Source organism: Oryza brachyantha, chromosome 3 (assembly GCF_000231095.2).
Source record: "Oryza brachyantha chromosome 3, ObraRS2, whole genome shotgun sequence".
NCBI lineage: Eukaryota > Viridiplantae > Streptophyta > Magnoliopsida > Poales > Poaceae > Oryza > Oryza brachyantha.
In genome coordinates, this window is record NC_023165.2 from 16,686,865 (window position 1) to 16,714,474 (window position 27,610).

The 27,610-nt window shown below is 44.7% G+C and overlaps 1 protein-coding gene across 1 annotated transcript; it reads right to left on the reverse strand.

The window, feature by feature from the left end:
• Positions 1-22,487: 22,487 nt before the first annotated feature.
• Positions 22,488-27,306, reverse strand: LOC102710856 (protein argonaute 7). The gene is made up of 3 exons (XM_006650179.3): positions 26,764-27,306; positions 24,446-25,700; positions 22,488-24,330 (listed from the first exon to the last, which is right to left on the reverse strand). The coding sequence occupies exons 1-3, from the start codon at positions 27,218-27,220 to the stop codon at positions 22,902-22,904; spliced, it is 3,141 nt and encodes a 1,046-aa protein (XP_006650242.1). The 5' UTR covers positions 27,221-27,306; the 3' UTR covers positions 22,488-22,901.
• Positions 27,307-27,610: the final 304 nt, after the last annotated feature.

The following is a 27,610-nucleotide window of genomic DNA, read 5'->3' on the forward strand; positions in this document are numbered from 1 at the left end:
GATGTGCATCTCGCTGAAGGGGTGGCACTCCGAGTTGTTCTATTGCACGAACCATTCGGATTCTCTTCCTCCTGGCCACACTCCTATCGTCCAGGAGTCATGGTCCTCATTTCCAACTTAGGACGAGACCCCTCAAATCAGGGCGTTACTTGAGTTGGTTGTGAAGTTGAGGACGGATGGCTTGACCGGTGTTTTATCCGGCATAAGATCCAGCCCTTCAAGGACCGCTCTCCTTCGACTACACTGGCGAGACTGATGCGACTCAGGAGTCGCCCGAGCCAATGAAGATGATGGTGATTGCTGCCCGGATGAAGCAAATCTGCGTTGCTGGGACTGACATCCCCACCTAGGGTGAAGACTTCTAGAAACTCATCGACACTAGCTTCCAGCTGCCTACGGTAAATGAATTTTGTATCCAATCATGGGCATGCTTTTGGTGACGTTGGGTGCTTGCAAGACCACCACCATTTCCTCTCTGATCCCCTCGGGCAAGTTTCGCCCGGATGAGGGTCGTAGAGCCATCTGACGCCGAGACGACCTTTGACCTAGATGTCGAATCTGAGGCAACTGAAGCCTTGGAGAACTTGCACGAGTGCCTCGCATCGGGTGAGAAAGCAATTTAACTTCAAGTAGGGGTCACGGTGTGTATTCTTCCTGTGTAAGATAGTCTTGACTGTTACTGTAGAGCTTGTTTCTGATAAGCTCTATCTTTTGTCTTTAGGATCACCAACGATATTGACCCGACTGAGTCATCCATCGAAGTCAACGCATCCCAGCCCCCGAGTGGCCCTGCTACCACTCAGGCCCAGCTGTCAGCACCATCCCCACTCTTCCTGCTCTGTGATGCGGTCGCCCCTGACTCCGTCGACCACGACACTGGTTGTAAGGGTGAACCAATCGTCCGGGGGGCGACACCGGTGTCGCCACCATGGGCTCAATCTCCACCGTCAAGCCCCGAGGAGGCGGTGCTGGAGGAGATCCCCCAATCGGTGACTCATAACCAGAGGATGATGACCTGGCTCTGATGGAGAACAACATCCGCAAGTCAGTGTCGCTTCTTGGGGTAAGTACTAGTTTTCACTCTGCTTTTTCTGTCGTTCTTGAGTTCCATATCCGGCTTTGATATTTTTTTTGTTCTTAGCGAATCCAAGATCGATCGGATGCCAAGTCCCAAGCCCTTCGTCTCCTGAGCCCTCTGATCATATGTCTGGCAGAGATAGAGAAGGATCGAGCAGAGATCCTGGCTCGGGCCAAGTCGGCCAGTTGGGATGCCATGCAAAGTTGGTATTCTTCTCACCTTCTTTGGTTGTTGCAACCATGTATTTTGGCATCGTTGATGGTTTGCTTTTAGCCCTAACCGTCGAGCTAGAGCAACTATAGAAGTGCAATGTTGACCTTGAGGCCGAGCGCTCGCGGCTAATCAAGGGCAAGAAGGCTACTATCGCTGAGCAATCAGGTTGGTAGCCTTGCTCGAGTCCCTTGATCTTGGTTACCCCATATTGCTCACGTGTTTCCTTTGTTTTTGCTTAGCAGAAGTACGGCAGAGCACCTAGGACGTGGTGGCCAATCTCAAGGCCCGACTAAAAGGAGTCGAGGTTATGCGGGATCGGTTTGCCTCTGTTGCCCGGGCGCTGTTCGGGGTGCTTGAGAGCATGGAGTGTCACGCCCAGAAATTTCTCACACGAATTTTCAAACTTAATTGTGTATTAAAATCCCTGTCCAGGACCAGTCAGGGTATAAAAAAGACAATGTTGATTACATAACCATCATTCTTAGAAACAACTGAAAATAAGATTTAATATAATCGAGTAATGCAGCGGAAAAGATAATGTAGACTAGCTCCAACGGGTACGGCTCCAGTCCACAGGCAACGCTTCGACGGCGGAACAGCTCACTCCTGAGAGTCACCTCCATCGGATTCAACTTCTAACTCTGAAGGGGGAAAATTGGGCAAGGCTGAGTATAAACCACCATACTCAACAAGCAGCACAGAAAAGAGAGCAATAAATGATGCATAAGGGTCATAAGGATAGGCTAGGGTTAGTTGCAATAAAGCAACATTTAATAAATAACAGAGATTAAACTGGATAAAAGTAATTAAGTAAATAAGAGAATAGATAAATAACAGTTGTAAAATATCACAGCACTGTCCAACGTTACACCACGCTGCGACAGGCCTAACCACTGCTCAACACTACACCATATTGCAGTAGGCCCAAGTGAAAGCCAGTTTACCCAAGTCATTAAGGTTCAACTAATCACAGTGAAGCTGGGAGTCCGCCCTTGACCGTTGGCTCGACTATTCGAATAGATTATACTCTGATCAGAGGTGTACTACTATACCCACAAGACACGACTCCACTGCACTGGAACCTGCGCTGACATACTACCATGGCATACAAGAAATGAGACCGTTATAGGACCCGTCACATAACACTCCCTATTTAATCGCACCATACTTCAGGTTTCACCCCCTCCTTTACACCAAGTCAGGCAGTCCCCTCTTGTGCCGTGGTACATCCAGAAACATCACCCTCTTGTGCTATTTAGAACTAATCATGATTAGAGTGTGATCCCACGAGCTACTTGTGCTAAGCACGGCTAAGTATTAACCTAGGCCTAACTCTACTCAAGTTACCCCTGGTATAGCATGAATAAAGTTGGATAAACAAGAGCATAATAATAGGTTACCTATAAAATAAATACAATAGATACTTTAATTAAAACAATGCATGTTTGAATAAATAAAGCAGAGAATTGGCAATACTGGGTTCAATATGATCAAAGATGAGTGCCACTTTCCTTGCTCTGGTCCCTGGGGAACTTCGGCGATGATCTTGAAATAAACCGGTGCTTCAGCAGGCTGCGAATCTAAGCGACAAAGCACAAAAATAAATAAAATAGGCACAAACTCTATAGAAAAAGTAAAATAAAGTATTTTTAATGGATTCTTCACAATTTTATGAATTTAATGAAATTTGAATGGACTTAAACGAAGACTGGATGAATTAGTTATGAATTTTAGAAGTTTTCTAGGTTTTTAACTAAACAGAAAAATCCTAAATCAATTGTTGCGTAATTAAAGGGGCTGCTGATGTCAGCGGAGGAGAGAGGTGGCGCCGACAGGTGGTCCCCACCTGTTGGTGAGAGAGAGGGGGAAAGGGAGGATGACACCCGTGCCGGGGGGAAAGGAGAGCGGAAGGGAGGGGCGGTTGGTTGACGGGCCGGACCCACCGGTCAACGAGAGAGGGGGACTTTTGACCGGCTGACCTGAGGGGCCCACACGGTATAGGGAGAAAACAGGGGAGGGGGAGAGGAGTTTGGCCGGGAGAGGAGGGGGCGACAACCGATCCGGCGGGCGGCAGAGGACGGCGGCCGACCGGCGGCGGTGTGTGGCGGCGGCGGCGCAAGCGGCGGGGAGGGCGGCGGCGACGACGAATGGTCAGTGGCAAGGCGCGGTGATGGCGCGATGGCGCTAGGGCGCGATGGTGCGGCGACGCGGAGGACCGTGACACGGCGGTGGACGGGCATGCTCCGGCGGCGAATGGTGGCGACACGGCGGTGACGGCGAGACGAGGGTGACGGCAAGCGGACGAACAATGGCGATGGCCGGAACGTGCAAAGAGATGGTGGCAGCGACGGCTCCGGTGGCCACGGGCGAAGTGGGAAAGAGAGGGAGAGGGGAGGATGAGTGTCACGCCCAGAAATTCCTCACACGAATTTCTAAACTTAATTGTGTATTAAATTCCCTGTCCAGGACCAGCCAGGGTACACAAAAAGACAATGTTGATTACATTACCATCGTTCTTAGAAACAACTGAAAATTACACTTATTCTAGCGGAAATGCAGTGGAAAGAAAAAGGTAGACTAGCTCCAGCGGGTACGGCTCCAGTCCACAGGCAACGCTTCGACGGCGGAACAGCTCACTCCTGAGAGGCACCTCCATCGGACTCGACTTCAAGCTCTGGGGTGAGAAAGTTAAGCAAGGCTGAGTACAAACCACCGTACTCAACAAGTAACACGGACAAGGGGAAAAATAAATGATGCATAGGGAGTAACAAGGACAGGCTAGGGGTAGTTGCAATAAAGCAGCAGTTAAACGAATAACAGAGATTAAAAAGAAATACAGGTAATTAAATACAGTAAAGGATAAGTAAATAACAGTTGTAAAATACCACAACACTGTCCAACGTTACACCACGTTGCAACAGGCCCAACCACTACTCAACGTTACACCACGTTGCAGTAGTCCCGAGTGAGAAACCAATTACTCAAGTTATTAAAGGTTCACTAATCACAGTGAGGCTGGGAGCTCGCTCGTAACCGTGGGCACGGCTATTCGAATAGTTTATACTCTGATCAGAGGTGTACTACTGTACCCACAAGACATGACTCCACTACACTTGAACGTGCGCGGACATACCACCATGGTATACCGGAAAGGAGACCGTGATAGGACCCGTGACACAACCCTCCCTATTTAATCGTACCACACTTCAGGTTTCACCCCCTCCTTTACACCAAGTCGGGCAGTCCCCTCTTGTGCCTTGGCAGATCCGGAAGCAGCAGAGGCTTTCGTTACACCACGATTGCCTGTCCATACCCCATCACGCCTACCCTTGCCTCGGTACGTCAAATAGTTCGAAGCCATGCTTCAAATCCCACCTTACCCATTTCGGCATGTGGTTAGCACTTAATTACTTCCAGGGTTTCCCGTGAACCGGTCCTTAACTGCCATGGGTGCGACTCTCAAAACCATGCACCACAGCCCACCATTATCAATATTTTAGTTGACATTAACCCGAACCGGGTAATGAAACAATATCTCAGCTATTCAGAACTAAGCATGATTAAATGTGATCCCATGAGCTACTTGTTCTAAGCACGGCTAAGCATTAACCTAGGCCTAACTCTAATCAAGTTACCCCTAGTCCATCATGAATAAACTTGGATAATCAACGGCATAATAACAAGGTTTACTCGAAAAATAACATACAGTAAATACTTTAATTAAAACAATGCATATAAGAAAGCAGGGAATTTGCAATAATGGGTTCAATATGATCAAAGATGAGTGCCACTTGCCTTGCTCTGGCCCCTGGGGAACTTCGGCGACGATCTCGAAGTAAACCGACTCTTCGGCGGGGTCCGAATCTAAGCGACAAAGCACGAAAATAAATAAAACAGGCACAAACTCTACTGAAACAGCAAAAGAAAGTATTTTTAATGGATTCTTGGCGATTTTATGAATTTAATGAAATTTGAATGGACCTAAACGGAGACTAGATGAATTACTTACGAATTTTAGAAGTTTTCTGGGTTTTTTAGCTAAACAGAAAAGTCCTAAATCAATTATTGCGCAATTAATGGGGCTGCTGACGTCAGCGAGGAGAGAGGAGGGGCTGATGGCTGGGGGCCACCTGTCGGTGGGAGAGAGGGGAGAGGAGAGGCTGACAGCTGGTTCCCACGGGAGGAGAGAGGGAGGAGGGGCGCGGCGGCGACTTACGGGTGAAACCCGTCAGTCAGAGGGAGAGAGAGCAGAGGAGCGGGTGAACCGGCTCGGCCGACAGCGGCAGCCGGCGGGTGGCGACAGCGGCGGCGCACGGCGACGGCGCGCGGCACGGCGATCGTTCGTTCGGTTTATCAGAACCCAACTTGTGAGTTTAATCACTCATCTACAATTTGGTTGTGACCTTTCTTGTTCTTGTTGTGTTTTTCTATTTGCAAGCAGGGATTTGCCTTCTCGGTGAGGTCAACTAGGTTTCAACAGAGTTGATAACTAGAGGAGACGTGGTGCTGCGATTGTGGGGCTCAACGACATATTCGTTCAGAAGTCAGGAAACCTAGTTCACATCTGCATGCACTGCTGGGATGCAACTCGGATCTAGGTATTCTCATGTCGTCGAGAGTCCTTGCGAATTGGATACTAAGGACGTTGCCTCCGTCGGTGAGCACTCGCTTCAGCTTGACGCTCTTGACAACTAGCGCTAATACCAGCGGGTACCGCCCTGGGTGATCCACTCGGTCAGGATGATCTGAGTGGTCGGACTTGATCAGGACTTCTGACCAGTGCAGATATTGAGGGACGTCCACCATTGTTGTGTTGATTTCCCTCGAGGTTAGCTTCTATTTTTGCTTTGACTCATAAGCGAGTGAGCCACTGAAGATGTGATTTAGCTCCGCTTCCCCTTGCTAGACCCGATTGAACTTGACAGGTTCTTGCTGAGTTGTTTCGCATACTTGCGCAATACAAAAAGTCCTTGGCAACGTGGGAATACTTCAGATGGTAGGGGTACCAACTGTTCATGGCCTTGTCAAAGTCGTTGAGTTTCGATCACTAGACTAATTTCTAGTCAGTTGTTGCGAACAGGTCCTCCAACTTTCGCCTCCTCTTGTGTGAGTTCTTGCGGTGCTCCTTCTACTTTTCTTTGCCCTTGTTTGAGGGCTAGGATTTGTCTTCATGCTTGTCGCCTTGTGATGTTGAGAAAGCATCTGTTGCTGCTGCATATGAGTTTGCCAAGTCGAAGAGATCCATGATGGTAGTCGACTCCTTCCTAGTGAACTTCATGACGAATGGTTCATCTTTTATGTCCTTGCGAAAGGTGGAGATGACCACGTCATCTTTGGTGTCCGGGGTGTAGTTACGAACCTTTGAGAACCATTTGATGTAGGCCCGTAGAGATTCGTTTTTGTGTTGTTCGAAGTGGTACAAGTCTTACTTACTCTGTGGCCTCTCATAAGTGCCATGGAAATTGGCGATGAACCGGTCATGGATCTCGGCCCAGGAATCGATAGATCGTTTGGGCAACCCCGTCAACTAGTGTCTAGCCTCATCTAGGGCAACCGATAGGTAGTTGTCCATCGCATTGGAGTCCCTGCCAGCTGTGGCACTGCCTAGGTAATATTTTCCACTGCAGGCTCAGTGTTGCATGGAGGAGAGGGGTGTACACGGGGGATGGCATCACATCGTGATATTCTAGGGTCTCACTAGCTTTATTGGGGATAGGCTAAGGGACTGAAGCTAGAGGAGTCGCTATCTGGGTCCTTGAAGGAACGACCGGTGTTGAGGGGTTGGTGCAGGAGCAGTTTGGCCTATCTTGGATGACGAAGGGGCTAAAGAGGCAGCAGGTCCCCAAGTCAAGGGCTGAATAGTCTAGTCATTAGTTGGGAGCACGGGTTGTTACTCGTCGGAGGCCCTTGTCTCTTTTCCAGTCAGGTCCTTATGTGCCTCCGCCACAGAGCTAGACCCTATGGTTGACGTCAAAAATGTGATCTGATGACGTGTCACACACGAAGGCCTGTGAGTCACTTCTTAGGATGCAGTAGTGCATGACCTAAATTCTTAGATTGCGCGGGCATACCAGTCAATTTGATCCTGCAATTGACAAGATGAAGAATAAACACAAGCCGATCAGCTATCGAGCCGATAGGTAACTGAAAATCCAGCCGATCGGATGTTGATGTAGTAGTGTTTAGCTGATAGGCCGAACAATCGGTTGTTGAGAGCTTGGATAGGCTAGAAATACGATACAAATATACTCAAATAGTTAAATAAACAAGGAATTATGTGTTACGATCGACCAAAACCAACTAGCATGTAATACTCGTAAGCCGATGCAACATAGATAAGATTGATCTAAATAAACCAAGCCAATTGGTGTAGAAGCAATGCAGTAACGCGATCGGCTATTCCATTGATGTAAATATCATTAACATGTAGATCAACAAACATCATCGGCTATAAGCGATAGACAAACGACCAAGTTCTATAAAATATCTAGCCTAGATTACTAAGAATAATCGTAGAAAATTGGTCCAAACTGAGACACTTCAAGATTACGCTTAGCAATGTCAAGATAGATACTAAACAGATCTAGATTAATTTAAAGCTGATGAGCCAATGATTGATAATTTATCGGCTGGTACTCCGATAAAACAATGAACAAGATACATCAATCTGATATAAACTATTTGATAAACGCAATCTAATAGATCGGACCGAACCGAGATAGTACGAGATTGAAGATGTCAAAAAGCAAATATCAAATCCATGTAAATTACCCAAAGTGGTCGACCAGATCAACTCAAGATACAGGAGTAACCTAAGATGAATCTGATAAGGTAACTAGCAACCACATGTCACGCCCGGAGTTTTGTCCTAACCCTAAAATCGTAAAAAGGAATTCGTAAATAACAATTGGCTTAATTAACTCAGGAAAAATCCCTCTAAAAGAAATTAACTCAGTTAAATCGAGGCTCGCAAATCGACTAACTGGATTTAAATTCAAATTGCAGAAGTATAAAATTTGACCAAACAAATTAATTTAAAATTCGGCAAAAGTGGGGTTTTCCTTTTTCCCTCCTTTTTCCTTTCTTTTTCCCTTCCTTCTCAAATTGGGCCGAAGTCCAATTTTCCTCCCTTCCTTTTCTTTTTCCTTTTTCTTTTTCTTCTCCTTCCTTCCCGGGCCGGCCCAGCCGAGCCGGCCCGTTTCCCCTCGGCCGGCCCAGCCGACTGGCCTCCGGCCTCCTCCCCGCGCGCGCCCCCGCCTGGGCCGCCACCCGGCCCAGCTCGCTCGCTCGCCCGCGCCGCGAGTCCGTGCCGCCTCCCTCCTCCCTCGTGCCACTGACAGGTGGGGCCCACCTGTCAGCGCCAGTAAACCCGCCTCCGTGCGCCCGCCTCCGAGCCAGCCCACGCCCCCGCCGCGCCGCACCGCGCCGAATCCGAGTCCGCGCCGCCGCCGCAACCGCCGCCGCCGCACCGGCCGCCGCCGAGACCGCGTCGTGCCCGACTCGGTCTCCAACCTCCGCCTCGCCCTAGCCGGCGCCGCCACCCTATAAATTCTGAGCCGCCGCGCGCCGTCGCCCACTTTCCGCCTCCGCTCGAGTCGCCGCCGCACTGTCGTCGTCCGCCGCCGCCGGTTGATTCCGCCGCCAGCCGCCGGTCGTCGCCGTCCAGTTGCGTCACCGCCTCCGCCTCGCTGTCGCCGACCTGCTGCCGCCCTCGTCGCCGCCAGGGAGTCTCCCCAGCGCTGCGCACTCCTTCGCCGCCCGGTCGCCGTCGCGCCCTGTCTCCTCACCGTCGCCGATCGATCTCCGTCGCCACCGCCGATCTTCCGCTCCTACCCGCGTCGCCACCTTCGCCTCGATCTCGCCGACTCGCCCGCGTGTTCGCCCCCGCCGGTGAGAATCCCCTTCCTCCTCCCCTCCCTCTCCCCCTTCCCGGCCGTCGCCGCCGAGCCGCACGCCGTCGCCGGACGCGTGCGGAGCTCCTCCTCGCCGCCACTCGCTGTGGTCGTCGTCGCTTTCGCGACGCCGTCGTCTAGCCACCGCCACCCGCGCTCGTCACCGTCGTGCCGTCGTCACCGTGCGCCCGCGCTCGGTCCCGCGCCATGCGCTGCCGCCGTTGTCGCCGTCGCACCGTTGTCGCCGTCGCGCCGTCGTCGCCGTCACGGCGTCGTCGCCGTCGCCGTGCGCCGCCGCCGCGCTGCCCACAGCTCCCACCGCCGGCTGCGTTTTCCCCCTCCTCTCTGTTCCAGCCTCACTGACGATTGGGCCCCACTCGTCAGTCACACCGCGCCCTCCCTTCCTCTCTCTCCTCCGCGGGTCCGCGTGTCAGTCTCTTCCTCCCCCTCTCTCTCACCGATAGGTGGTCCCCACCTGTCAGCCGTCAGCCTCCTCCCTCCTCGCTGACGTCAGCAGCCCCATTAATTGCGCAATAATTGATTTAGGACTTTTCTGTTTAGCCTAAAAACCCAAAAAACTTCTAAAATTCATAAGTAATTCATCTAGTCTCCGTTTAGGTCCATTCAAATTTCATTAAATTCATAAAATTGTCAAGAATCCATTAAAAATAGTTTCTCTTGCTGTTTCAGTAGAGTTTGTGCCTGTTTATTTATTTTTGTGCTTTGTCGCTTAGATTCGGACCCCGCCGAAGAGCCGGTTTACTTCGAGTTCATCGCCGAAGTTCCCCAAGGGCCAGAGCAAGGCAAGTGACACTCATCCTTGATCATATTGAACCCATTATTGCAAATCCCCCGCTTTATTAATTCAAATATGCATTGTTTTAATTAAAGTATTTACTGTATGTTACTTTCCGGGTAAACCTTATTATTATGCCATTGTTTATCCAACTCTATTCATTGCTGGACCAGGGGTAAATTGATTAGAGTTAGGTCTAGGTTAATGCTTAGCCGTGCTTAGAACAAATAGCTCATTGGGATCACATTTAATCTTGCTTAGTCCTGAATAGCTGATATATTGATTCTCTACCCGGTTCGGGTTAATGTCAACTAAAATATTGATAATGGTGGGCTGTGGGTGCATGGTTTTGAGAGTCGCACCCATGGTAATTAACGACCGGTTCACGGGAAACCCTGGAAGTAATTAAGTGCTAACCACATGCCGAAATGGGTAAGGTGGGATTTGAAGCATGACTTCGAACTATTTGACGTACCGTGGCAAGGGTAGGCGTGATGGAGTATGGACGGGCAATCGTGGTGTAACGAAAGCCTCTGCTGCTTCCGGATCTGCCAAGGCACAAGAGGGGACTGCCCGACTTGGTGTAAAGAAGGGGGTGAAACCTGAAGTGTGGTACGATTAAATAGGGAGGGTTGTGTAACGGGTCCTATCACGGTCTCCTTTCCGGTATACCATGGTGGTATGTCGGCGCACGTTCAAGTGTAGTGGAGTCGTGTCTTGTGGGTACAGTAGTACACCTCTGATCAGAGTATAAACTATTCGAATAGCCGTGCCCACGGTTACGGGCGAGCTCCCAGCTTCACTGTGATTAGTGAACCTCTAATAACTTGAGTAAAATGGTTGTCACTCGGGACTACTGCAACGTGGTGTAACGTTGAGTAGTGGTTGGGGCTGTTGCAACGTGGTGTAACGTTGGACAGTGTTGTGGTATTTTACAACTGTTATTTACTTATCCTTTACTGTATTTAATTACCTGTATTTCTTTTTAATCTCTGTTATTTGTTTAACTGCTGCTTTATTGCAACTAACCTTAGCTTGTCCTTGTTAATCCCTATGCATCATTTATTTTCCCCCTTGTCCGTGTTACTTGTTGAGTACGGTGGTTTGTACTCAGCCTTGCTTAACTTTTCCACCCCAGAGCTTGAAGTCGAGTCCGATGGAGGTGCCTCTCAGGAGTGAGCTGTTCCGCCGTCGAAGCGTTGCCTGTGGACTGGAGCCGTACCCGCTGGAGCTAGTCTATCTTTTTCTTTCCGCTGCATTTCCGCTAGAATAAGTGTAATTTTTAGTTGTTTCTAAGAACGATGGTAATGTAATCAACATTGTCTTTTTGTGTACCCTGGCTAGTCCTGGACAGGGAATTTAATACACAATTAAGTTCAGAAATTCGTGTGAGGAATTTCTGGGCGTGACACCACACAACCAAATTAGAAGATCAGATCGAGTCGAGATAGTTCTACTATAGCCGATACGATCACCTTGGCCGGCGGAATGTAAGATTTACCGCTCCGTCAGGTGCCATGTTCCGCCGGTGTTGAAACCTCGGTAAGGAGGGTGGTGATGCGCCGAAAGTAATTGATCTATGTATTGAGAAGTAGATGATTTACAATGACCCCGGGCATACATATTTATACCCACGTGTGGACAGTACATGTCGAACATGACACACGACTCCTAGTAGATAAAAAGAAATAACAAACTAGTCATATTTGGACTTAACTCTAATCCCTATTGAATACATCACGATTTCCCAATAGATAAAAAGAAAACAAAAAAGTCTCGATCGGCCTCTAACTCTCTTACAGATAAAGCAAAAATCCTAAAATAACTCTAATTAATAGATAAAATTATGCCGTCATGCCTTGGTCTTCACGATTTTTTCTTGGATTCAAACTCCTCCGGATAAAATTTCCCTCTGTGATTGCACCTTTATCCGACTCCAATAAGGAATTTTTACCAAATTATGGTGTTAACACCTGCTAGGGTGATGTCGCTTGATTTCCTAAAGATGGATTTTTCCTATCAACTCCACAAGTGTAGAGAAGTCTAGATGCTATCCTAAGTAAAAAGAGTTTCCTGGTGCCTTTCTTGAGTGTGAACTACTCCCGCACCCTATGCAGTGGTCGAGGTAACAGAGAACGTACCGGCTTGGAGCTCCTGAGTCTTCCAACAACTCAGGGGCCTCTAGCTCCATGCCAAGGTTGTACATGCTCCATGCCTAGGTTGTACACCGCTGGTTCATTGGTGGAAGGCTCAACTTCCCTTTTCCTCTTGGGTGAAACCCGCTAGGTGATACGATAGAAACAAATGATGAACCTGTAATAGTGTCAGTTATAAGCACAAGTTTGTGATTATCAACGAATGGCTGCAAGGAGAGGCAAAGAAAATTGCCCATGGAGGTTGGTAGGCGACGTTTAATGGAGCTGGGAAATTCTTGACCTGAGTTGGGATCTTGGTTCCCAAGGTGAAGAACCGGTTTACCATGCCGACCACCATTGCCAGCTTCACAATACCTGGCATATCCCTATTAGAGTCAACAAGACCAATATAGTCAAAAGATAAATGGATTCACTCTTTTAGATTCTGGACCTGACGGTGGGCAAAATGTTGAGCGGTCCAAACCATATTTAGGTCGTTGTACTTGAGCTTTTCAACTAATTTTAGCAAGGCCCTAACTTGAAGGGTTTCATCACGAGAGGGGAAGGAAGTCCATGATTGCTGAATGACTAGAGCATGGCAGCCAAAAGGAGGAAGTGAGTTCAAAATATTATAGTGATAGAACCACTGCCAACTAGAATTGTGCATTGGAAGGGTGAACCAAATTTTCTTGCATCCCTCGTGCAACTAGATGCAAGCACCACCAACAATGGAGGGCTTCAGTCGGCGAAACAAGTTGAATTGTGGGGGATACCAAGGAATGTTTCACAAATATAAAAAAAATCGTGGTATGGAGGATAAAGTTTGGATTCAAGTGGTGGAGCTAGATTTTATAAAAATCAAGGAGACCCCGGAAGAAGGAAGAGACCGGATGGTAAAAGGCCTGCTCAAAGAAAGAGGCAAAAAAAAACAATTTCGTCGGAGTTAGAGGTGGAAAATGGCTCTCTCAATGCGGATGGCCAACCGACGAGCATCTTGGTATGGAGCAAGTTCACATTCACCAAGGTCTTGATCTCCTTGTTGCTGGCCGTGGAGGTGTGACATGAAGCATGGGCAAGCTTCTTCAACGAATCCTTCAAGGAGGCCACATGGGTCAGATCCGGGGGGCTTCAGAGGCAGGAGCACTTGGCGGCGGATCTGGGGGCGAATGCAAGGATGGTTTGCGCATGGAGTGGGGCTGATAGGTGGCGGTGGAGAGGAGGCATTTGCGCTTAGGAGAGAGTGTGGAGTTGAAAACAAAGCGGTGGAGGAGAAAGATGGAGAGGCGGCTATGGAATATATAACGCCTTGAGGCTAAGCGGCTTTTTAGCTGCCTTGGTAAATGTGCTGGGTGGGCTGGTGATCTAAGAACGGCTAAGTATGATTGTATCCCTATTCGGCTTTGTGGGGCCATGCTTTTGCACTGTGTTGGTGCAATTAAACCATGTCTCCAAGATTGGTGCGCCTTTTACGATTAGTCTAATGAACATAAAACTTGTGATTTCTCCCGTTGGGATACCAACGGCATGCCTTTAAAATGGGCTGACAGCTGGTTTTCTTTTGAAAACACAAGAGTTGGATGAACATCTCTTAGGCACATAAAATGTTGTTAAGCATATGCCATAAGCTTGGGTAATTCTGGGTTAATTGGGATTTAATTACTCATTCTTTTTAATGATTGCACTTTAAAAAATTATCTATTATTGGGAAAAATATTTTTGTATTATTTGTTTGAGATATTATGATATTTTACATCTCGAAACCACTCAAGTCACACTATTTGGGCTCTGTAATGGGCTCGGCCCACTCATTATTTCACACTAACGAAAAATATATAATATAATTGGGCTGAAAGTGTATATAATATAATTGGGCTGAAAATATACAAGTGGCGCAATCTTATTGGGCCACGTGGGTAAACACGATACAACCAAGTGTATTAATCGAACGTCTGCCACGCGTCGTAATAGAGGAATTAAATGTTGTACAGATGATCCACGTCCCATGGCCATGTCACCTATTAGTGTCATCGGCTAGCTGGCAATTAATTCGATGTTGTATATAAATTTCCATGATGAAACAAATACGTCATGAAAGAAGTAGTTCTGTGACGAAATATACCTTTTCGCTATAGGAAAACTTCTCTTGCACGACTTCCATGATGAAATCAGTTTTTTCATAAATTCATCATAAAAATTTATTTATGACAATTTTTCTATATTCCGTGACGATAATAGAATGTCATAAATATTACATTCTCTAGTAGTGAAATCGCTCGGGAGGGCACAACCCCTGCCAGGACGACGTTGGTTCGTGAGCACTCGGGAGGGTTTCGTTCACGTTGGGATCACTCGGTATTCTGAGGACGACCTAGGTTAAAGTCACTACTGGACTCTATCTTTCATTTTTTGGCATTTAATCATAGTCAGGGGCTACACTTTCGAGGTGCATCTACTCTATGCACCTACTTTTTTATTTTTAATATAGTCTTTATAAGACTATGTTTACATCATTTTCTTATTTAAGCATAAAGTGGGGGCTACACCTAATAGGTGCATCTATTCGATGCACCTAATTTATTTCTTTTCTTTGGAGCCCTCCACATCTTGGAGAAGGAAGCACTCGGAATATGTCCAATGTTCTATGTGAAGATATTTCTGGTGATCAAGAATTTGAACGGGTTATTTGCATAACTGTTAACACCAAAATTTAGTATATTTTTGTATTGGATTCAGATAAGGAAAGATGCAATCGCCGATAGAAATTTTATCCAAAAGTGTTCGAATTCAACAGGGAATCGTGAAGACCAAGGCATGGCGGCGTGAATTTATCTATTAATTAGAGTTAGTTAGGATTTTTGCTTTATCTCTAAGAGAGTTAGAGGCCGATCAGGACTTGTTTGTTTTGTTTTGTCTATTAGAAACTGTGTAGTGTTAGAGATAGAGTTTGTTATTTCTTTTTATCTATTAGGAGTCGTGTTCGACATGGTCTGGCATCCACCCGAGAGTATAAATATGTATGCCCGGGGTCATTGTAAATCATCTATAATCAGATCAATCAAATTTCGGCGCATCGCCACCCTCTTGTCCGAGGTTTCAACTCCGGCGAAACTTGGCACCTGATGCAGGGCTGCATCGCTTCAATCTCCGGCGGAGGGGTAAGTCCTACATTCCATCGGGCCACGGTAATCGCATCGGCTAGATTATGACTGTCTCGGTTCAGTTCGATCTTCTAATCTAGTTGTGCGATTGCTAGTTACCGTATAAGTTTCAGCTTGAGTTATTTTGGTATCTTCAGTTGATCTAGTCGACCACTCTGGGTGATCTATGTTGGTTTGATATTCGCTATTTGACATCTTCAATCTATTACTATCTCGGTTCGGTCCGATCTAGTAGATTGCGTTTATCAGATGGATCCGATCTAGTAGATTGCGTTTATCAGATGGATCCGATCTAGTAGATTGCGTTTATCAGATGGTTTATATTAGATTGATGTATTTTTGCTCATTGTTTTATCGGAGTACCAGCCGATAAGTTATCAGTCATCGGCTCATTGGCTTGATAGTGATCTAGATATGTTTAGTATCTAGCCTGACATTGCTAGGTGTAATCTTGAACTGTCTCGGTTGACTCCGATCTTATATGATTATTCTTAGCAATCTGGGCTATATATTTTATAGATCTTGGTTGTTTGTCTGTCATCTATAGCCGATGATTCTTGCCGATCTACATGTGTATCATATTTACATCAATAGAGTAGCCAATCGTCTTACTGTGTTATTTTTACACCAATCGACTTGATTTATTGAGATCGGCAGTTATTTATGTTGATTGGCTTATGAGAATTGCATGCAAGTTGGGTTTAGCATTGTTTATTGTTTATTCCAATACATGATTCATTGTTTATTCCAAGTAATTCGTCGGTTTATTTATTAACCTTATGGATCTTCATGTTTCCTATAATTATATCGTGCTCGACTGCATATTGTCTTGGTTAAGTCTGATCTATGTATGTTTGGATCGATCTGGTTATAGGAGCTCATCCGATCGACTAAGATTAATAAGTAACTTGGCGGGTTACATTGGTGTAATATTTAATTCAAGTCTATTTCTATTAAGTTTCTAGTCGATCCAAGCTTTCTACAGCCGATCGTTTATCCTATCGGCTAACCGTTGTTGCATCAACATCTGATCGGCTAGATTATTAGTTACCTCTCGCCTCGATAGCCGATCGACTTGTTTTATTCTTCATCTTATTAGTTGCAGGATCAAACTGACTGGCACGCCCGCGCAATCTAAGAATTTACGTTCCGCACTGGAGCTGTCTAAGATTGACTCCCAGGCCTTTGTGTGTGACACACCAGCGGCCAACTTTTGGCGTCAACACATTTTTGGCATGCCCAGTGGATCTACGTGTTATTTTTACTCATAAACGATCGTCTGAGTAGAAGTCAAAGATATCTTCCGAAGAAGTTAATACCAAGAACTTGGTCACCATAGAAGACTTGACAAAGAAACAGAGGCAACTGGTGGGGCAACATGTGGAAAATTTTGAGAAGCGTTGCCTTCAATCTTTTGACATGAGACCAGATGGGCCAGTTCACAAGATTCAGTTCCCCAAACCGATGGTCAAGACACTTGATGAATCAGTTTGTCGTGCCTTATTCGATCAGTCTGGAGTTTTGATGAATATGTTGCTAGACTTAATCAAGACAAAAATTGATGAATACACTACTCAAGGAAGTTGACTTTGGGGGCAATATCGGCCAGAAGGACCTGATCAATATTGGCATGGTGAATACAATGCAAGGAAAGATGAGTTGGCCAATAAAATTGTTGAGGTCATGAGGGAACAATTTGGGATCAGAACAAAAAGGCAAATATATCTATATCGACGGCTTTATCGTGAGTGGTTTGATAGGGTTCCATTGCCACGCCGATATAGGATCCCAGAGTTTTCCTTTTTTTTAGGGCAAGGTGATGTTTCCACAATTGAGCATGTCAGCCGATTTCTAGCACAATGTGGAGAGGCATCGTCTCATCACACCCTGAAGGTTCGGTTGTTCCCACTGTCACTTTTTGGATCGGCATTCATGTGGTTTTCACCGTTACCTCCAAATTCTATCAGAAGTTGGACCGATCTGGAGAAACAATTTCACCAATACTTCTTCGCTAGCACGGATGAGATGAAACTTACAGACTTGATTCTAGTTAAGCAGCAGGAAGGAGAATCGGCTATGGAATACATACAAAGGTTTCGTAAGATTTGCAACCGATGCAATGGTTTGAGCTTGAATGATAAACAGATGGCAAAGTTTGCATTCTGAGGGCTACTAGAACCAATCAAAGACAAATTTCTTTGCCCTAAGTTTGCAAGTTTGGCCCATCTCGCTCAAATGCTATCGGTTCATGAAAGCCGATTGCGAGGTGCAAAAGAAGATGAATTTTGGAGTCACCAAAGCCGGAGCAGAGAAGATAATTTTGAAGCATGAGTTCTCATACTTCAAAACTGGGGGCCATGTGTTAACACCAAAATTTGGTAAATTTTCGCATTGGATTCGGATAAGGAAAGGTGCAATCGCCGATAGAATTTTTATCTAGAAAAGTTCAAATTCAACAGGGAATCATGAAGACCAAGGCATGGCGACGTGAACTTATCTATTAATTAGAGTTAGTTAGGATTTTTGCTTTATCTCTAAGAGAGCTAGAGTCCGATTGGGACTTATTTGTTTTCTTTTATTTATTAGAAACTGTGTCGTATTAGAGATAGAGTTTGTTATTTCTTTTTATCTATTAGGAGTTATCTCCGACATGGTCTAGCATTCACTCGAGGGTATAAATATGTATGCTCGGGGTCATTGTAAATCATCTACAATCAGATCAATCAAATTCCGGCGCATCGCCACCCTCTTGTCCGAGGTTTCAACTCTGGCGGAACTTGGCACCTAACGCGTGGCTGCATCGCTTCGATCTCTGGCAGAGGGGTAAGTCCTACGTTCCGTTGGGCCACAGTAATCACATCAGCTAGATTAGGACTGTCTCGGTTCAGTTCGATCTTCTAATCTAGTTGTGCGATTGCTAGTTACCGTATTAGTTTCAGCTTGAGATACTTCGGTATATTGCGTTGATATGGTCGACCACTCTAGGCGATCTATGTCGGTTTTATATTCGCTATTTGACATCTTCAATCTAGTACTGTCTCGGTTCAGTCCGATCTAGTAGATTATGTTTATTATATGGTTTGTATCAGATTGATGTATTTTTGCTCATTGTTTTATCGGAGTATCAGCCAATAAGTTATCAGTCATCGACTCATTGGCTTGATAGCGATCTAGATCTGCTTAGTATCTAGCCTGACATTGCTAGGCATAATCTTGAACTGTTTCGGTTGGGTACGATCTTCTATGATTATTCTTAGCAATCTGCGCTATATATTTTATAGATCTTGGTTGTTTGTCCATTATCTACAGCCGACGATTCTTGCCGATCTACATGCTTATCATATTTACATCAATAGAGTAGCCGATCGTCTTACTATATTATTTTTACACCAATCGGCTTTATTTATTTAGATCGACAGTTATTTATGTTACATCGGCTTATGAGAATTACATGCAAGTTGGGTTTAGCCGATCGTAACACATGATTCATTGTTTATTCCAAGTAATTCGTCGGTTCATTTATTAGCTTTATCGATCTTTATGTTTCCTGTAATTATATCGTGCTCGACTGCATATTGTCTTGGTTAAGTCCGATCTATGTATGTTTGGTTCGATCTGGTTATAGGAGCTCGTCGGATCAACTAAGATTAATAAGTAACTTGGCAGGTTACGTTGGTCTAATATTTAATTCAAGTCTATTTCTATCAAGTTTCTAGTCGATCCAAGCTTTTTACAGCCGATCGTTTATCCTATCGACTAACCGTTGCAGCATCAACATCTGATCAGCTGGATTATTAGTTACCTATCAGCTCGATAGCCGATCGGCTTGTTTTATTCTTCATCTTGCACTGGCACGCCCACGCAATCTAAGAATTTAGATCCTGCACTGGCGTTGTCTAAGATTGACTCAAAGGCCTTCCTGTGTGACACACCAGCGGTCAACTTTTGGCATCGACAATGACTATGTACGACTTCGGGTGCTGCTATGGGATACCCTTATATGGGGGTATACCATGTATTGTACTTATCTATATAGGAAAGGGGGGTACCGAGTTAGGAAGAAAGATATAAAGATAAAATATCAGGCCAAATCGGTTAGATGTATGGTAAGATCTTGGTTATATCCCTAGATTATTGTATCTGATTGTATCTGGGTCGAAGAAACCTAGTCTTGTTAGATTTAGGGCTGCGTTCGGGAGTGAAGGGGTAAGTTAATTTACCCAACGCGGAAAAACGAAGTAATAGATTAGTACATGATTAATTAATTATTAATTATTAAAAAATATGAAATATATTAATATGATTTTTTAAAACAACTTTCCTATAGAAATTTTTTATAAAAAATACACCATTTAGCAGTTCGGGAAACAGGCGGGCGGAAAACGAGGGAGGTAACTTACCTGCTCACCCAAACACGGCCTAGGTCTCTATCTCTAGGTACCTACCTCTTGGTATATAAGGTGGGCAGGGGGTCTCTAAAGGGAGAACTTATTAGACTGTCAAACTCATTGTTGCGATCTATTGTACACCAAATACAATCTCCGTAGGAGTAGGGTGTTATGTACTCTTAAAGAGCCTGGACCTACTTAATCCCCTGTGTACTGCATAATGATTCATATCTGCTCCTCTCTTGCCAGCCTTATATTATTACTACCGATCTCGATCGTCGATAAGAATAGTTGCATGTAATTGTTAATTGATTGCATGTAACCGTATCGGATCTAGTTTAGTTTCCTCGTATTGGATATCTTTATTTTTCTTTTTAGAATTAATTGTTGATCCGATAGTTAACAACAATGGTTCAACACAGACAACCTTCGGTGCATCGCCACCTTATAGTAGATTTCTACTGGGTGAGCAGCAGCTTGATCTTCAACATGCGAGTGAGTTATTATCACCCACTAATCGTATTGGCGATTGGTACTTTGTTCGTTCAATCCAATATTCTGATCAATATTTTATGCTTGCTAGTTATCCTAACGATTCAATTGAAGTTACTTTTTTCTTTTAGACTAATCTAATTTATTTATCACTTTGTGCAGGCCTTATTAATTTGATACTTTGTGGTTTGTTATCATTAATTTCATATTATCTTGATTAAGTGCAATATGTTAGGCTGTGTTAGTTAAATTGTTTCTATTAAGTCAATAAATTCTCCTCATTGCTTAATCGACGTTTTAGCCAATGAGTTATCCCGTTATTTTATAAAAATATCAACTTTGGCTCGCTATACTGATAAATTGCATTGATCAATTAATTGCTTGGTTCATCCTTATTAAGCATATTCTTATATTATCTAAGTTAGGTTCGATATCAAGATATTTTTAATAAGTTAGATTAAGTACTTCAGTAGGTCTCTGCTAATCTTCAGTTAGGCATAGACGAGAGTTTACTGCTTTCATTTATCTATCAAACTAATACATGAAAAATATGACCGATTGTGTCTTAAAGCTCAAAAAGCTTAGGACCTATGCTAAAGCTAAAGAAATCTCTCGGGTCCTCCGCATGTTGGCGCTAATTTTGTGTCAACACGAACTTAAGATTGTAAGAATGAGTTTGTCACAAGATAAACTTTTCATAATCTTGAAAACTAGGTTTTGGGGCTTTTGACTTCTAGCTCATTTTTCTACGTTCTACCGTTATGGTTGCGTTCTTGTGGTGATAAAAGGTGAAATAAAAGATTATGTGATTTTTGATAGCTACTTAGTGATATAAGCAATGAGATTAACTATTATGAAGTTAAAAATTACTCTATAATGGTAAGGTGATGAATTTGTAATTTTTTTAAAAAATATATACTATTTAGCGGTTAAAAAGCATATGCATAAGAGTTTTTGAAAAAAAATATGATAATAAGCTGTGTAAAACAAGGCAACCTATGTATTACAATATGTATTAATTGCTTGAAACAGTTTACGACTTTTGGAGATTACGTTAGGAGTTATAGGTGGCCAAAACTCTCCGAGGCTCGAATTTTTTTTATTTTTTAAATATTTTTAATAAATAATTTTATTACTAAATCTCCGGGGAAAATATTTTCACCATATAAATCTTTTGGCCACGCCACCAACATTGATATGGCGAAACCGCTTGTCACGCAATTGTCGGTAGCGTGATAGCATTGTGTTGCCACACACGTGACAAGACATCCACGCCGCGTGACAGCGTTGTCTTGTCACGCCATCAACCCTAGCGTGACCAAAAGATTTAGTTTTGAAAAATTTGTCCTATGGTTTAGTAATAAAATTACTTGCTAAAAATATTTATTTGATAAAAATTTTCCCTAGGCTCCCAACGGGACCACGAAATAGTATATGTGTACCTCAGGTTCGCCGGATCTTTTGGGAACATGAGAATACACAAGGGTGGGGGAAGTTCACCAACAGTGAGTGGGGGAAGTTCACCAACAGTGAGGCCTTGTTTAGTTCCGAAGATTTTTCTCCAAAAACATTATATCGAATTTTTGGACACCTAAATAAAACATTAAACGTAGATGAACCAAAAACCTAATTGCACAGTTATGAAAGAAATCTTGAGACGAATCTTTTGAGCCTAATTAGTCTATGATTAGCCATAAGTGCTACAGTAATTAACATGTGCTAATGATGAATTAATTAGGCTCAAAAGATTCGTCTCGCGGTTTCCAAGCTAGCTGTGAAATTCGTTTTTTCGTTCGTGTCCGAAAACCTCTTGCGACATCCGATCAAATATTTGACGTGACACTTTTTTCAAAAAATTTTTCAATGTAAACACCTCCGGAATTGAAATGCCTCCTGCTGCCCTTCGGTACAGCTGCCAGCAGAGCAGTACCCCACATGATGCTGCACAAAGTACAACTCATGCACATCAAACCACATCTTTTCCAGGACACAGCCTGTCATCTGGTTCAACACCTTATGCTACAGCCTAGGATGCCAACTCAATGTTTTGTTTTTATTATGCCCAAGTGAAAGAAAAACCTTCTCATACAAATAATTCTGACGCTTAATTAACATTTCCAATTCGTATTGATATGCATGCAATGCATGTTCGACCTTAAAATTTATATGCCACCAAACGCAAGTATATGCACTAAATCTCAGGTTGTTTATGCACATCACCATTACAGTTTCGCCGTTCAAGTTCTTCCCCATATAGTTGAAATCAAATATATTCATCCTGACAAAAATAATACATTCTCAATTGATTTGATTAATGTGTACATGATGCATGCTTGTGTAGGATTATCAACTGTTAGAGCACAACCATAATACTCTATGGAGTATACTAAACATAATTGTTTGGTGACGCCAGAAAGTTTTAGTGCCACTATAAAAACCAAATTTGGAACACGGCAGCAAATAGTATTTTCATCTCCAGGACCACATCACTGTCCAGATAGTTGAAAGAGGCAAACCCACTTACCAAGATCATCTATGGTAATGGAACAGGTCGGTCTCAGAATTTTGCATAAATAATACTACCAAGTGTCAACTGCCGTAAGATGTTATGATGAACATAATTTCTGTCCAGGAACACTATACATGTTTCCAAATTTTGGACAAATACAGAAAAACACAAAGGCAGGAGATATGCGTTGAAGATAAGATGGTAAACACTGTTTCAACAACCAAATTCTGGGCGGCGAAGCTAACAGTAGAACATGAGACTCTTCACGTTGTCTCTGAGCTTAGGTAGCGGCACAGTCTGCAACGGAGTGACCCTGTATATAGTTGTATCTGACCTCTCAAGGTACAACCTGCCTCTATATGCTGCAAGATGTGCGTAGTAAGCCGGCGGGACAAGAGAAACTGGCCTGGTGCACCGAGCAAATGTATAACAAAGATTGTGTATCAGTTGCTGCACTTCATCGGAGCGGAAGTTATTCTCATCCCACAAAACATGATAATGAGTCGGCCGGCTTGTCCCCTTGTTGCCCCAGTGGCTGCATAGATAAAAATCGAATTCCCTAGGGTGTGTAATCACTGTGTCCACAACTGTTCCTGGTGGTATGTTCTGATCAGAATATGGTGGTGAGCTGCCATTCCTCCCCCTGTGGAAAAGTCTTGTGTGATGCCTCTTCTGAACTACAATGAATGTGATCAAGGGTTTATAACCTGGATACCTCAAACAAGTTGTGCGCACCGCATGCATCTCCTCCTTCAGCACCTTGTAGAATTGTGTCTCGCTCACACCATCTCTGAAGAATATGATTCTGCTTGGGAGCTTCCCCACTTCTTTTAGAAATTCTTCAAGTAGTTCACCAGCCATAATATCCAGGTACTCAATGATTTCTTTCCGGTGTGTCTGTGACCTCATCCTGGAGATGTACTTATTTGCCGAGGGCCAATTCATGCTTGCAACAACAGCAACCACTGATGGACTTGAATCATCAAGGGGGTGTGGGTGGGTGACATCAGCACCCATGAACATCACTGGCTCCTCCTCTGAAAAAATTCTAGGAATTTGGCATGGCAAGCTGCTGTATAAGGCAATATTGCAGCCACCGAGCTTTGCATTGATCTTCAAGGCTAAATTCGTCAAGAATTGGGAGGTCAGCTTTCTTAAGTTGGAGTAAAGGCAACATTGTGTCACAACACCAATGGACGTTTCCGCAATTCGCTTTAGATCGGCATAGCCTTGGTGCCTCCTCTCCATGACACAGATCAGCAACTGCAAGTTGCCTGATGCAGCTTCTTGAATTTTCTTGAGCTTGTCCTCCAAAATTCCCACATTATTGAGTAGTTGAATCCTCTCAAATAATGGGCTGATAACAGTCTTCTTGTTTAGGAGAATTCCAAGCTGCTCACACCGATTTGATAGCTGGTTCACAAACTTTGGAATGAAAAAGTGCTGCTCTGGGGTGCCACCAAAGCTTATCAAGGCCCAGCTCTTGATATTGGAGGCCTCTGCAACATGGCTATCCAACAAGCTCCATTGCCGATCAAATCGGTCCGGTGTTATGTCCTTGATGCGCCCACCGCTACCAAGCTTTAATTTTGGTGGCAAGAGAACTCTGCCAGAGAGCTCCGTCATGTCTTTTGACACTTGGAGATTGAACTGATCAGCGTAAGCATTACTGCAAGAATAGCAAGGTAGCTATGATTACATTTATGTGAGTTAGTATTTTTGAAAATAAGAAGACATCTACAGCTCATAATTGCTGTAAAAAAAACTACAAGAATGAACCACACCTTCTTGCACGAAATGCAGCTTCAACAACACCCTTTATGATTCCCTTTCTTTCACTTGGTCTTTCACATCCCATTTTCAGAATCTTAGAAGTCTGTTCATCAGACAGCTTGCCAAGAAACTTCTGTCCCTCACAAACTACACAAAGCTCCATTGGCACATAACACGGCTTGCTCCTGCCAACCTGCAAGCATGGAAGGTTCCTGAATTGTATATCATGGTTATAATGCTCCTTGAAGTAATCCACCACCATAAGATCCTTCCCACTTCGGTCGCGAAACTTCAGGTTTTGTGTTGTCTCCTTGGTCAAGCTATGCACATGATACCTTTGATTACTCTCGCGATGGCACACAAATACCCGGATATTTTTCAATGCTTTTTCCACCTCCCTGCGCTCCTCTTCTGCCAAAGCCCTTGTTTTATTCTGTGGAAGGTCCTTCAAGAAGTCACAGCGCTTCTGCAAGTATGAAATTATGCCTGTGCTCTCGTGGAAAGCTGATAGTGAGAGGTCAACATTAAGGGCAAGACCTTGCTTGGTTGGCCTTAAGCTTTGAAAGAAACCTCTTAATCCAACAGCACCACCGCCAATCTCCCTTGCTTCCCCCATGGAGCGTGCATATAGTGATCGGCCCACTAGGATAGAACTTTCCATAGCACCTTCACGCAAGATGACATCCAATGCATGGAGGTAATCCTGCGGGAGAGGGATGCCATCTTTGTCCTCGTTAAGATATTTAATCAAGTCCTCACCACTGAACTTTGAAACCAACCGAACATTCACTTTGAAAGTCTTGAGTTTCTGTCTGTCAAGCTTGTGGCCGGTATCCTCTTTAATTACTGAATACCGTGCTGGTGCAACTGGGAGGCTGACAAAGAACTGAATTCTATCCTTCTGAAATCGAACAGAACTATATAGGTTCTTGCGGCCATCAAAAGCTGGTTGGGCACCTGAGAGAACACTTGAATTTTCTTCAACTAGTTTTCTTTTGATCATTCTTGCGATTTCTTTAGATGGATGAGGAGATATGTCAACATTGTAATGAAAAATCTTCTGGCCAGGATCAAACTGGACAAGGAAATGGTTTGCAGAAACAGGGATTTCGGCCCCCTCAACACCGCCCATGTCGGGTCTCCGTGCAATTGCACTATCCTGTGATGCAGCAGCAAACTTCTCATGGGTGTGTACATGATTTCCCTCCATCTCAGATGTTTTTCTCTCATTCCCGAAGCATGTTTTCTGCTGAAGTGCCTTGGCATCTGTTAGCAAATTAATACATTCATGTAAGGAGCCAGGAGAAGAAATCTAAACAACTACACTACTTAAATATAAAGGGAGAAAATAAATTGAAAGGCAACGTTAGTGGGTTACATCATTCAATAATAAATCAATGAGTAGAATAATCAATTGTACAGAATGCACAAACACCAAGATAATGGTACATTATTGGTTAAAAAAGGGTGTACCATCCTAAAAGATGGTCAGACCTTTCCTTAAGAGGGGAAAGGGTACTAAGGTGGTGTTTAGATTGCGAAAATTTTTGGAAGAAATGTCACGTCAAATGTTTGATCGGATGTCGAAGGGGTTTTTGGACACGAATGAAAAAACGAATTTCACGGCTAGCCTAGAAACCGCGAGACGAATCTTTCGAGCCTAATTAATCCATCATTAGCACATGTTGGTTACTGCTGCACTTATGGCTAATCATGGACTAATTAGGCTCAAAAGATTCGTCTCAAGATTTCTTTCATAATTGTGCAATTAGTTTTTTAGTTCATCAATATCTAATGCTTTATTTAGATGTCCAAAGATTTGATGTGATGTTTTTGGAAAAATTTTTGGGGAACTAAACAAGGCCTAACTTTCAAAACAAAAGGTATCATCAACAAAGAATATTGGCCATGTGAGTATGTCTAAGGTAAGTACAGTATGATAAGAAACTACACAAGATAAAAAAAAACATAATAATTCTAAGGAATCCCTAAAACCACATCCCCTAAGAAAATTAGCTGGTACTGTAGCAGTGATCACAAAATACTGTTGCAAGCGATCCTTTTACGACTATTAATAACTAACAAACTTACATCAACAACTACATAATATGCATATATATACATATATATAAACATCACTGAAAGAAGAAAAATAATGATGTAAATTGATCAAGAATCCAACAAATGCAACAACAACTAGCGTAGCATGGAGCCATGGAGTAGATGCTACTAGTAGAGTCGTAGAGATGAATTAGCAGTTATAGTGAGGTGTTAAATAGGTGGGCGCAATGAGGCGGGAGGTAACCAAGAAAAGGCGCGCTTTCCATACCCCGCGGGAGCGGCAGCAGAGCAGCGGTGATGGCGTGCGGCGGCGGCTTCTTCGATGGCCTGTGCCTCCACATTGAGCCCTTCGGCGCTGCGAAGGCTGCCTTGGGCGGCTTGCCGTAGCACGTGGTGGCGGCGGCCTTGGGGAGCAGGGGTAACAGCGGGGGCGGGGGCAGCGGCGGCTGCTGCAGATACAGCAGCACCGGCGGTGGCAGCGGCAGAGGCAGTGAGAGGGCGCCATTGATGTGCGGGTGGCCGGTGGCGCCGTTTATTGGCAGCGGCAGGAGCGCTGGGTAGGCATGGATGATCGGATGCTGCCTATACCCGCCGCCGCCCTTCCACCTCCTCCTCCCGTTCGCTCCGCCGCCGCGACCACCATTATTACCTGTGCCCGGTCCACCACCATCTCCTCCGGCGTCGCCCTCGTTCTTGGCCGTAAACCCCTCCCGCTCTCCTTCCATGGCAGCGCGCGGGTCAGCAGCAGCAGCAGACACCGCTTGTTTGGAGGTATGCAGCTTTTGGTGGTAGCAGTAAGAGAGTATCAAGTATCATTACGCCATGGCAGCAGCTTCTTCTTGTTCTTGTGTCGTTTCTGGGCTCACAAAGAGTTGGGGGGGCTTCTTGGATGGTTGGAAGGTAGGGGGGCAAAAAGAAGGGAAGGGAAGGGGACTGAGACGGAGGAGTGGAGTAGTACTACTCTGGAGTGTGGAGTGAAGTGGGGAGGATGGGGTTGTATATTAATGGGGGTGTCAGACACAGGCACAGCAGACAGCACAGGCAGAAGCTGAGAGAGAGAGAGAGAGAGAGGTGAGCGAGGACAGACTGTTCATCTGGTGTGTGCGTGTGAAGTA

Bases quoted from the DNA above. Each gene is read 5' to 3' on its own strand.
- LOC102710856 (XM_006650179.3), bottom strand. From the start codon at position 27,220: ATGGAAGGAGAGCGGGAGGGGTTTACGGCCAAGAACGAGGGCGACGCC. The intron at 25,701-26,763 runs GTATGGAAAGCG...ATTTGCTAACAG, and splicing joins TCTGCTGCCGCTCCCGCGGG to ATGCCAAGGCACTTCAGCAG. The intron at 24,331-24,445 runs GTGTGGTTCATT...CTATTCTTGCAG, and splicing joins GCTGCATTTCGTGCAAGAAG to TAATGCTTACGCTGATCAGT.